Below are 12,571 nucleotides of genomic sequence, written 5' to 3'. Positions count from 1 at the left end.
AATGCAGCTATTGCAAAAGGATGAAAAATTTGGTCATCCCAACTTCAGAAAGAGAAGCCACATTTTAATTGTCCGAGATGGAGCTGCAGCTATTATTTAACTTCTTTAATGACACCAGAAAATCCAATTTTTCCTGTTTATGAGAGGGTTGGTAATGCTTATGCAAATTGGTCCAAGTTGCTACACCAGGTTTGGTAGAGCAGATTTTAATGACATACAGATGAGCACCTTATATTTCTGTAGTTAAATGCATGCGTTGTTTTTCCTGTGTGTGTACTAGACAGACGGATTTAATGCTTTTAATGTGTAAGTGAACAGAGTTGATTATCCTTCGCTTACTCCAAACTTGCAGCTGTACCTTCAATAAACTACATGCATAATTCATGCTTTGCTTTGCTTCACGGGTTTTATTTCCCTCCCTGATATTACAAAAGCATAGATATTTTCTCAAACATGAATCTCCAAATGGGCGGAGTTGGTCGCTCGCAAGAAGTAGAGTTTTAACAAAGTTTTTGTTTGAGACTTTGTCTGCTCTCCTTCCTGATGCACTTTTGCATACCTTTATTCCATCCAGAGATTAATGTGGCCACAAGGAAGTCTGGAAACGCAGTGTAAACCAGGATATTTAACCGCTCGTGGGATGTGCAGCTCACTTGGGATCTCTCACACTGTCTGGGATCTCTGGAGGCAGAACAAAAAAAGCAGCCAGGCCCTTGTTTAAAGAAATCAGTGAGAACCAGCTCAGGTAGTAACAGAAAGAAAATAATCCCACACCCCACCCCTGAAACCCTCTCACAAAAGCAGGCTAATTTTAAAAGAAAGCAAGAGAAAAGTGTACCTTCCCAAACTGCAGCATCAGGGCCTTTCTTCCTCAAATGCCTCACCTTCCTTAAAACACATCAACTTCCACGAAGAGCAGAGTCTGTAGGATATGCCTGGATGTCCCCCTTCAACATCCCTTGCAGGGAGGGGAAAACCCTCTCCCATCATTTTAGGAGACTGGGATTTAGGTGAGATCAGGTTGCCCCCTCCCTTTTCTCTGCGAGGGTCCCCAGTTTCCGAGGGATGGTGACCCGCTGAAAGGTCTCTATAACGTGGCTGGGAAGGGCTTGCCAAGGCGGCACTCATCACAGCTGGATGCACAGTTGGATGCCGGGAAAACCAGCCGGCCCTGCCGTCTTCTTCCCTCCCACGGCTCGCCTGGGCACAGCCGAAAGCCCCTGAAACAACTTTGCTCTGAATTGCCCTTTGGAGAAATCTGTCTCTCCTCACCCAGTCTGGAAGCAGCACAGGGTGCGGGCAGGTTAATTTACCCCATGAAAGGTACACCGAGGACCGGGTGTTGTAATTTATTCCCCGACGTCCTACTCCGCTTCCTAGACTTCACTGCTGACTCACGGCTTGTCTGCCCCAACCTCTCCATGGCTGAAGGGTGAGTTCAACCATCCTGCCAGGCTCGGTCTGTCCACGCCGGCGTGATGGTGATGAACCCACCACTCGTTCCCACTAGTTGAGCATCTGCCCGTGCTTCTCTCCCAGCACAGAGGCTGTGCCGAGTGTGGTGGATTCAGGCTCCCCATGTCTGCAGTGCTTTGCTGATGGAAAGCAAGATGGTTTATTGGATGCCATCAGCAGGTAGCAGATCACTAATCGTTTTTTAATAAATGACATGCCTTAGCAACACTGTCTGGGCTGGGGGGTGGTGAAATCCAAATGGACCAGCCCTTGCTGAGAAGGCAAAACCCACCCACCTAAAAGAGGATGTTTTTCAAAAGGTTATCTTCATGTTTTCTGTCTCAATGCATACAACTCGAACTTCGTCCCATTTGTATGCAAATAACAAGCAGAAATACCCAGACAAGAAGCTCTCATTGCCCCAACAGCTCATAATTTATGTTGATCTCCTCCCTGCAAAACAATACCTGCACACCAATAACCAGTCGGCTCCCCAGGGTACCAAAGCAGCCCAGCAGCTCTTGCATTTCTGGGAGAATACCTTTAATCATCCCTGCCCTTCTCAACCCCTGAGTATTGCAAAACCCATGTTTTCTGCTGCCTACTTGAAAATGTTCATGTAGATCAGGCTATTTTGGAGAAAAAAGGCCAGGAGCAAATTTCTTGGGGCAGTTGGGGGCCAAATCCTGCTCAGTGTCACTCCAGACATGCCCCTTTGTAGATTGACAGAGTCTAGTAGAGTTGATCCAAATTGACAGATGCAAAAAGCCACATCTGCCTCTGGGAATGGAGCCCACAAACCTCAGCTCCTCCACACAATAAACCAGCCTGGTAAAGAGTGGTGCATTTTTCACCCAGCCTTTGCATCACTCGCATACCTTGTGGACAGTGGGCTGAAGGAAGAAGAGTGTGGTAGCCTAAAATGACAATTCTCTCTTTCTTGTTGGCAGCCCCACCTTTAATCCCATTATATTCATTCAGCTCTAATATCTCATCTGAACCCGTTTGTCAGCTTCAGGACAATCTGCCTTTACTGGGGTCAAGAAAGCATGAAGACAACCTCATTTTACCATCACACCCGGGCTTTGAATTTTATGCAAATAATCAAGGCAATAGATGTTCATGAATTTCAAGTGACATCCCAGGCAGATTCAGCCCAAGATTTTCCAAAGAGAAGCAAGCCAACCTGTACCAACCAGGAATTTCACCCTGCAATAGGAAATTCTGAGTGACCCAGCTCTCCTGGTTTGAGCCAGCCTGGCAGCATCTCTCCAAGCATAATCAGGTATTTGGTCTTCTGTATTTGGTAGAACACGAAGCACCTGCTTAATTGTTCTTCCAGAGATGCCAGTGGGATTTTTAGCTCGTACTTAATGGTTTTGTAGCACTGGGGCACATTAATATATTTTGAAGGGCATGTAGAGTCCTGTCCTGCAAATATGTTTAAGCTCCAGTCATGTGCACAGCACGGGCAATGCCACCAGGACAGCAACATGCTGAAAACTGAGTTCTTAAGTACGAAAAATAAAATACTCTAAACACTGCAATTCCACAAAGTCTGAGATGCCAGAAAATGTCACCACACCCTATTGAATTTGCTCTTTTTCCCAAGGACTCCAGGAAGTAAAATAATGAGAATTTGTGGGAGTATTTTTCATGCTGGTTAAATCTTTGCTTTTGGCAACATTTTGAACAGAAAGGTTCAAAGGTCTGCAAAAGAAATCACAGCTGTAAAGAGCTAGAAACTCAAGACTGATTACATTTTAATGTTAGCATGCAAATAATACAGTTCCACAACGCCGGGCAAAGTGTTTTTCAGAAAATCTGCCTCTTTCATTGAAATGCTTTTTAGATCAAGGTGAAAATGCATTGATCACATCATCAGTTGGCTGGAGACGTTGCAACGGCATCCTTTGGGTGGGATGGAGTTGTCCTCTGGAGGTGCCCATATCTCTAGAAAGGAAGCCTAGGAAACCTGCTATAGACTAAATACCTAATACTAAATGGCCAAAATTTGAGGTGACATTTAAATACAGTGTCTCAGAGGAAAATCATGGATCAGGACCTCTTTGCGCCAGTCAGCTCAAAAAGACAGTCTCTGCCTAACTAGTGTGAACAGGCAGACTGGATAAATTAAGAGTCCTGAAAGAGACGTCAGGCTTCATGAACATCACACTTGCACTTTGCCTTCAGGCAAAGAAGCCTCGTGAAAATTTTATGTTCAGATTTAGCCATTTTAGTCTCACTGCCTTTCACTCAACTTAATTCAGAGAACTGTCCACTAAGCTCTGTACTGATCTACTGCATCTTATAAGTAGCATAGGCGTACCCGGGTAGCTATTTCTCTTTTTCACTCCTTTTTGTTTCTTTTCTTTTGCTTCGCAGCAAAGAAATAAAATAATACATCTTTGCAAGAATACAGAGGCTTTGCACTAAGAGCTCTCCCTGCCAAAAATCAGGGCGTTAGGTAACTCTTTTAGCTGAGCAGATTCACTCCAATAGGTGTGTTTGAGTGCAATCAGTCTTTAACAAGTTTCAATAAGACAGCTGGCTGCCTGGCACGTCAAAACCATGAAGGCACTAAATTGATCACTGGACTTCCATGCAACCAAGCCCAGATCCCCAGAGGGATAAAAAGGGCATCCTGCACTCCCTTCCATCAGAGAGCTGCACTCCCTCAGTTTGCTGCTTCTTGCCAGTGCCGGGCTGTTATCTCCTGCTGCAATGAACCGGCAAACTTGCAGCATGAGAGCTGGAGGCAGATCTTACAGCGCTGCCTCAGCTATTATTCCAAGTGGCAACAGGGCTGGCTTTAGTTCGATGTCTGTGGCACGATCTGGAGGAGGTGGAGGTGGTTTTGGAAGGCCCATCGGAGGAGGTGGCAGCGGTTTTGGCAGCAGAAGCCTCTACAACCTTGGTGGTAGCAAGAGGATATCCATTGGTGTTGGAAGCAGCTTCCGAGCTGCTTTTGGGAGCGGAGCTGGTGGTGGCTCTGGCCTGGGAGGTGGCGGTAGTGGTGGTGGTGGCAGAGCTGGTGGCAGTCTTGGACTTGGTCTCGGTGGTGGAGGTGGTGGATATGGCTTTGGTGGAGGTGCTGGTGGGCTTGGCTTTGGTGGTGGACAGGGAGGTGGTGGAGGGTTTGGCTTTGGTGGAGTAGGGGGACTGGGAGGATTCAGTGGAGGGCTGGGTGGTGGCAGGAACCCATTGGGATTTGGTGGTGGTCCACCTGGAGGCAGTACAATCCAAGAAGTGACTGTCAACCAGAGTCTCCTGGCACCGCTGAACCTGGAGATAGATCCAAACATCCATCAGGTGCGAAAAGATGAGAAGGAGCAAATCAAGACCCTCAACAACAAGTTCGCTTCTTTCATTGACAAGGTGAGACTTCATCAAGTGCTGTGGAATCATGACAGAGAGGGAGCGAGACAGTCCTGTAGCTACAAAAATATGACTTCATAGATCTACAGTCTATTTTAATTTCCTATCTGCATGTCTTCATTAAAATAATCAAAAAAGAACATTCTTCTAAACAGTTACAAGGCAGAAAACTAGATATAAGTAACTAGTAATAAGAGGATTAGATCCAGGTTTTGTGCCTGAACAAGAAGATACATTAGCTCAAGTGGAGTAAGCCAGTTTCAGGTCCAGACCTAGCTGCTTAACACAGCTCTCTCTGTGGGGAATCACAGCAGACGTGTTATTCCTTATTGTTTTATTGCCTGCGAGCTAAAGTCCTTTTTATATTGACTCAACTTAAGTCCTTCCTTAGCTTTTACTTGGGTAAATATGTAGTATATATGAGCAAAAGGAAAGGTAATTAAGTACTTGTCTTTTAACCCGTAGTACTCAGATCTTAGCTTTAATGAAGGAAGATAAATATCTCCTACAAAGAAGGAAAAACCAAAGGATGTTAAAGAAAGCAAATGATGAAAGAGCTGAACCCACATTTTGTAATGATTGCTCATTGACTTGCTAAATTGAATTGTCTCTAAAGAGAACTGTCCACTGAGGGCAGATTTGCTTAGCTACTGGATGGCTAACATAACCCTAGATAATCTGGAGGATATTCACAGCTGGACTTCATGCTCTTGGTTTGGGATTTCCTTGGTTTGTGCTATGCATCAGTCCCAGTTACTGATTCTTGGCCATCAGCGTGCTCACAGGTATCTTCTGCTAAGCCTCTTCTGCTTCCCAATGCTCAGGTTCGCTTCCTGGAGCAGCAGAACAAGGTGCTTGAGACCAAATGGACCCTCCTGCAGGACCAGGGTCAAAAAAACAACTCAGGCAAAAACAACCTGGACCCACTCTTTGAGGCTTACATCAACAACTTGAAACGGCAGCTGGCCAACCTGCTCAACGAGAGAGGACGCATGGACGGGGAGCTGAAGAACATGCAAGACCTCGTTGAGGATTTCAAGAACAAGTGAGTGCCTGTTACCGGCACATCCAGGCACCCTGGGGTGAAACGGGATGCAAATGGTTCAGCTTAGCATTAGACAGTAGGATTAATCTCACTTAAATTTAGCTGTCTGAAAGTTAGACATCTAGCCTGAGATATTCATCAAACTTTCTACAGGAAAGGGAAAAAACATATCTCCAGTCTGTGCTCTAGCCCGTAACATGGTACCTAACTAATCTCCCTCTAATGTACTACTTCTGTGAGGTATCTCTCCCTGCAGAACCCCTGCCTTCCTCGACAGCGGCAGAAAGGTGGTCCATCGACATTTTTCCAACCAGAAAACACAAGTTCAGCCAGAACACAACAACTTGTGATGACACTTGCAAAGGAAAATAATCTAAAAAAGCTTTACCCTCCTTGTTTCATCTGCATTATGTCAAAATGTCATTTCAACCTTTTGAGAAATGGGTGTGTCACAAATCAGAGCTGGGCAGTTTCCAGGCGGTTGATTTGGAAATGCCATACCCAGCCCAGATAACCTTGCAGTCCTACCCGTACAACTGTTCTGCTTACCAAGGTATGATCCAGCACGTCTTTCCCTTTATCCCTGCAGATATGAAGAGGAAATCAACCGACGCACAGCAGCAGAGAACGAATTTGTGGTCCTGAAGAAGGTGGGTGAGACAGGAGATGTTACAGATGCTGAGCTAACCCTAACCATTGCACAGGCTGTGAGAGTCCTAAAGGATGGGTGATCTCATGGAGCTGCATCCTCATCCTTTAAAAGCTGTCATTTGGATTGCGGTTTTGGGGGAAAGGAATGGAGGGGGTTGGAGGATGGAAGTGCATTCTTGTCCCACTCCTGTCCCACAACATACACACATGGTTGCCTGGGCAAAAGAGACCATGTAGAATCAAAGATGGTCAGCAGTGCTGGGAACCCCAGGTACCAAGGCCAAATGGCCTGCGCCCCCCTCCTTATCCACTAACAAAATTACACGCAGCACTTCTTTTGGCCAAGAGATATCCTCTTGGTGCTCTTCCAGGTGGATGTGCCAAGCACCGCTTCTCCAGTCAGGCAGCACTGCTGCAGCAGTGGAAGGGGCAGCCTCATCTCCAGGCTTGGCCAGTTACTGACTGAGCTAAAGAAGAGGTACCAGGTGCTGTAGATGTCCCCATGGTTGCTCTTTTCCAGGATGTGGATGCTGCTTACATGAACAAGGTGGAGCTGGAGGCCAAGGTGGATGCCCTGACTGATGAACTCAGTTTTCTCCGAGCCCTCTATGATGCGGTACAGACACCCTCCTCCCCTGATTTCTATCCTGTTGTCACCCCCTGGACAGTGACTGCCACCATTCATGGCATTTGAAAAGGTAAGTGCAGCTGGCCCTGGACCCTGCGTGCTTCCTTGCAGGAGCTGGCTCAGCTCAGTGCACAAGCATCCGACACCGCCGTCATTCTGACAATGGACAACAACCGGGACCTGGACCTCAGCAGCATCATAGCTGAAGTCAAAGCTCAGTACGAAGACATTGCTAACAGGAGCCGGGCTGAGGCGGAGGCTTGGTACCAAACCAAGGTGAACAGACCTATAGAAGCCATGGATGCATTTCTGGGGAAAATTACTGCTGTCCCCATATGAGGCTGTTTGAGCCACATTTTGTCCACCTGGACATCTCAGATGGTTTACTCTTCCTTCCGAACCTCAGTTCGAGGAGCTGCAGGCCACAGCTGGGAAGCATGGGGACGACCTGCGCAACACAAAGGGGGAAATCGCTGAGCTCAACCGGCTGATCCAGAGGATCCGGTCAGAGATAGAGAACACGAGGAACCAGGTAGGAATGGCAAAAGGAACCCGCGGAGCCCTGTTCTGTGGTCCCTTAGCACTGCAGCTCTGCTTTCCTGATCAGGGACTAGCAGCCACAGAGTATGATGTACCTCACTAAACGTGTTGAATTTCCTCCTGAAAAGGCTACCACGCTATAGCATGTATCAAATCATTCTTGCCAGGCTGGCATTTCAACTCCAGCAATGTTAGCTATGGGTGAATGACCTCAGTCATAACTTTTTTCATTAACACCCCAAGCAGAATGGTTTTCTTCCTTGTGTGACTCTTACCCAAAAAGAAAAGCAGCATTTAGGAGTCCCAATCCTTCCTCTTGCAGTGTGCCACCCTGCAGACGGCCATCGGAGACTCCGAGGAGCGTGGGGAGCTGGCCCTCAAAGATGCCAAGGCAAAGATGATTGACCTGGAAGATGCCCTGCAGAAAGCCAAAGCTGACATGGCCCGGCAGCTCCGTGAGTACCAGGAGCTCATGAACGTCAAGCTGGCCCTGGACATTGAGATCGCAACCTACAGGAAGCTGCTGGAGGGAGAGGAGAGCAGGTAGGAGCAAAATCCCTGCAGGAATAATAGCAACTATCACTTTGCCCCTGCCAGCAGTTTCTCCCCCTGCCTGTCTCCATTTTGCTCTAACCTCCCCTTCATCTGCCCTCCAACAGGCTGAGCGGAGAGGGACTCAACCCCATCAGCTACTGTAAGTATTGCAGTGCTTGTCTTGCTTTGGGCCCATTGGGAGCAGAGGCTGTGAGCAACCTTGGGAAAAGGGAGGTTTTGCTCAATATAAGACGTTCTGAGCCCTCCACCAGCATTAGCGGGTTGCACAGGGGCCAGAAGTTGGGTTCAAGTCCTGTGGGTCCAGGTCCTGATGATGGTGCTTTCTGGAACTGGGTGACTGCCAAGCAGATGTCCAACCCTCTGGTTGCTTTTTCTTGCAGCTGTCATGCACACCAGCTCTGGCACGGCTGGTGGAGCTGGGTTAGGAGAAGGATTTGGTGGACTGAGCCTAAGCGGAGGAGGCGGTGGAAGCAGTTTCAGTCTTGGAGGAGGCAGCGGAAGCAGTTTCAGTCTCGGAGGAGGCAGTGGAAGTGGTTTTGGTCTTGGAGGCGGTGGCGGTGGAGGCTACAGCTTTGGAAGTGGAGGAGGACTTGGACTCGGGGGTGGTGGTGGTCTCGGAGGTGGATTTGGAGGAGGCAGTGGTCTCAGCATTGCAAGCAGTCTTGGCTATGGAGGAGGTGGTGGCAGTGGTCTGAGTACCAGCGGAGGGAATTTCAGCTCTGGAATTGCAAAAGGCACGAACCCAGGTGTCAAAATCTTCTCCAAAACCTCCTCCAGCAAAAAGAGCATAAAAAGCCAAAGCCTGAAGAATGCTACACAGCCCGAGTAAAACCAACACCAGATCCTCCCCAAAACCATTGCTCCCACGTTGCTCCTGCATTACTCCTGTATCGCTCCTGCACACCACCATCCCCTCCACCTACCTCTGTCCCGGCTCCTTGCACTGTAGTTCTTAAGCATTTGGATCACAGTTCAAGAAAAGCAACGGAGCATGTGTTGACCAGATCTCTCAAAGTACCTGAAATGGGATTAAAAGGAAAACACAGGCCTAAGTGATTTTCTGAATGGGGAATTGGGGTTTTTTGTTTGTTGCTTTTAATGAGGCTGAGCAGCTTGTTTGTAATCGTGGCTAGCTGACAGCTATCAGCTAAGACAGATCAAATAGCAGTGAAGATGCAATAACTTGGGGTTTTAGCTCAGTTCTGGCCCACAGAAGCCCAGGGATGGGCTGGGAACCTGGCTTCAGTTCAGCCTGCTTTGTCTTCACTGCTGGGATGAACCAAACTTGCTCCTTCAAGTTAAGCAACTCATCTTTATCAGAGATGTGGGTTATTTTTCTGTTATGTAGAATTACCCCAGGAGGTTGCTGAAAGATCCCAGGCAGTGGTTTGCAAGTGCGGGGCCCCTCCTAAAATATCCCTTATTATGGGAGCACAGAGCCCATTAGGAGTCACTTCTGAGTCACCCGAGTGTGATGGAAAATCCCTTTTTCCCCATTCACAGCCGAGCTTCCAAAAACATGTTTCTTCCAGATGTGCTGAGCATTGCAGCTGTGTGAAGTCAGGCACATGAGCCTGGCCAGTGGTTCAGAGCGTAATATTAGGAAAGCAATCTGAGATACCTCCATCTGGAAAGTATCACCCACAGGGATGCGGATTCAACTTGCAACAAGCTTATCTAAAAGGAAGCCCAACTGCTCTCACATTCCTGTCCTTTGTCTTCCTAAATGAAAATTCGCCCATAGTGGCACCTTACATGTAATCTCGTGGGTGTATTTTGTCAGAGGAGGCACCAGTGACTGATCCAAAGCATGTGGAAAAGGGCTTGTTCTCTAAATTACAGCATTTTTTAGTTCTAAATAATAACTGAGGCAGAGAGTTCTTCGAAAGCAAGATCAGTGTTTGCAGTTAAATTGGGTTGCTGTCCTGTCTCATGCTGGGTTTTGTGGGAATGGCTTAAAAATGCCAAAAACATCCAACAGTCCAAGTCTCACTGACTTTCCCCACTGTCTTGGTAGCAGCAGTCGAGGTGAAAGTCCGAGACAGTGAAAATTACACTGAAAAAAACTGCCTGAAGGGCCATGTCCACACTGCTCCTGGGGGTATTTCAGCATCTCCACTATGTGTGGGTTTCTCTGCCAAAAGAAAGACATTTGGTAAACTGAAAAGTGCAGTCAGGTTTCAGCCCAGCACATGGGAAATGAGGCAATCGGGAGCAAGAGCCCAAGGGCGCTCCAGTGCCCAAAATCTACTTTCCCCTTTCTGATGGAATTTACCCCTTTAGCCTTCCACCATGTCTTTTTATCTTTGTGAACGAACCATTAAAAAAGAAAATTGCAGCTTTTTACACTTCGATGATAGTGATATGACGCTGTGTTTTCCTTCCTCTCTCTTCTTGGAATGTGTCCAATAAAACTGGATCGTAATTTATTTGTTCCTACATCTTTTCACTCTAAAGCAGACTCAGTAGCAGGAAATACTGCCAACCTTCAGCAGAGTGAGCTGGAGGAGGCTTTTGCTTTGGGGGAAAAGTTTCAAAATTCTGATAAAATTACAATGAAAATCTTGAAGTCAAACTGAAGAATTGGAGAAAAGAGGAGGAGGAGGAGGGTGGTGGTTTATCCATTAAGTGACAAAAAAATTAACCACCGTTCATTTCTTAACATACGATTTGGGTTAATCCAAAAGCCTTTCTTCCATGGAAAGGAGGGTATCACACAGCTCTGCTAGCTTGGGAAAAAAACCCAAACCAGTATTTAATTTTTGCTTTCTTAAAAAGACATAGCAAAACCAAGCATATACAGGGCTCTGGGGGAGGATTTTATCAGGATGATCTAGATTGAGGATGGGTTTCAGTGAACTGGAGCAGAGCAACTCGCCAACTGATGCAGGTATTTTGGTCAGCTGTCATTGCAAAAGGAGAATAAGAAAGAAAAAAGGGGGAAAAAACCCACCTCGGACAAACACTCACACCTTGTTACATTTCAAAGAGTCAGACGCTTTGCTCTTCCCTGACCACTCAACATCCCGGCTTTACATAACTCAGTACAGCAAATGGGAAAGAGCAAGCAAGTACACGCCAGCCCGGAAAGTTTACAGCAGACACTCACAACCGCTTCTGCAAAACCGCACTGAAACCCAGATGCACCGAAACACGGGAGCATCAAATCTCCCTTCACCCAGAAAATCAAAGGAGCCACAGTAAGAAAGACCAAAGTCCGGGGACAAAACCCAACTCCTCGATCCCTGCTGTCGCAGAGGATGTTGCAGAGAGGCCGGCCAAAAATTAGTGAAGGTTAAAAATAAACTCTTGAGTCACCTCAATTTCTGTACTCGCCTGTGCGAACACTGAATTACACAGCACGGGTGTGAGGAATTAATACAGCTAATGACAACCTAACCTTAACTAACCTTAAAAGTTTTGAATGTCTTTCTTCCAGCCTGTGCTGAAAAAAAAGCAAATAACAGAGTCCAAAAGCAGTGCTCACGGGCAGCTGAGCTCCTGCAAACATCTCAGCTGGCCCCGTTCCTCCTCCCTTTGCTCTGTATCCCCAGCCCACCCACCACCCCCAGCAGTGTCCTCACCCTCCAGGCAACCCCTCTGCAGCAAACCCTGCCTCCCAAATTGACGTCCTCCCTGCAAGCAACCTTCCCATCTGAGGGGGCAAACACAGCCCACCTGCGACCCAGAGCAGCTTCAGGAGGCCGGTGCACATGAGCGACAGAAACCAAGCAAGGAAACTGTGTGGGACTGAGAGATACTGCAAGAATTTTCCTTGTTTTGGTGCCTAAACAATCATTTGATTTACTCTTCCAAATCCTTTGTAATATTCCACTTAATTACCATTGTCTGCAGCAACAGGCTTTCCTAGAAGAGCTGGGGAGGTAATGACTGCCTTCAACTTGAATCCTTTTTCTTTGCTTTAATTAAAACATTTGCAGCCTGTGCGCTGGTTCCCAGGTGTGACTTTGCATAGCTCTTTGGAAGTCAAAGGCAGGCTCCCTGCCTGGCCCCCGTCCACAGGATCCGGCACACATGTGCCAATTCACATCTGCAGGCTTAGGAAAGCAAATCTCCATACATCTGGCATGCCTGTAACAGAATTTATTTATTTTCAATATCAGCATAACCCCAGTGGTGTTATTATGGAGGTTACCTGCTGCTGTGCATCACCTGTGAAATGGGGGTTTGTTGCTTCTGGATGTGTGAGCATGGGTGCAGTTTTCCCTGTGAAACTCTGTGTTTCCAGCACCCAGGAGGTTCCTACATCTCCACTCCCGAGGCGAGAGCACCCCCTTGCTACCGCCCAGCCGTCTCCC

The 12,571-nt window shown here is 47.3% G+C and overlaps 1 protein-coding gene across 1 annotated transcript; it reads left to right on the top strand.

Moving 5' to 3' along the window:
• Positions 1 to 4,200: 4,200 nt before the first annotated feature.
• On the top strand, positions 4,201 to 9,081 carry LOC103923827 (keratin, type II cytoskeletal 5-like). Its single transcript, XM_009332254.1, has 11 exons — positions 4,201 to 4,459; positions 4,523 to 4,592; positions 4,692 to 4,833; positions 5,658 to 5,878; positions 6,468 to 6,528; positions 7,050 to 7,145; positions 7,269 to 7,433; positions 7,564 to 7,689; positions 8,020 to 8,240; positions 8,357 to 8,391; positions 8,633 to 9,081. The coding sequence occupies exons 1-11, from the start codon at positions 4,201 to 4,203 to the stop codon at positions 9,079 to 9,081; spliced, it is 1,845 nt and encodes a 614-aa protein (XP_009330529.1).
• Positions 9,082 to 12,571: the final 3,490 nt, after the last annotated feature.

This window comes from Pygoscelis adeliae, unplaced genomic scaffold (assembly GCF_000699105.1).
Source record: "Pygoscelis adeliae isolate BGI_AS28 unplaced genomic scaffold, ASM69910v1 Scaffold109, whole genome shotgun sequence".
NCBI classification, from domain to species: Eukaryota; Metazoa; Chordata; class Aves; order Sphenisciformes; family Spheniscidae; genus Pygoscelis; species Pygoscelis adeliae.
The sequence above is the reverse complement of the archived record's forward strand: the minus strand, read 5'-3'. Positions and strand labels throughout refer to the sequence as shown.

What these genes read in the sequence shown, in the direction of transcription:
- LOC103923827 (XM_009332254.1), top strand. Translation starts at nt 4,201, where the DNA reads ATGAGAGCTGGAGGCAGATCTTACAGCGCTGCCTCAGCTATTATTCCA. An exon ending in TCGCTTCTTTCATTGACAAG is followed by an intron (nt 4,834 to 5,657) that starts GTGAGACTTCAT and finishes CCCAATGCTCAG; the next exon opens with GTTCGCTTCCTGGAGCAGCA. An exon ending in AGGCTTGGTACCAAACCAAG is followed by an intron (nt 7,434 to 7,563) that starts GTGAACAGACCT and finishes TCCGAACCTCAG; the next exon opens with TTCGAGGAGCTGCAGGCCAC.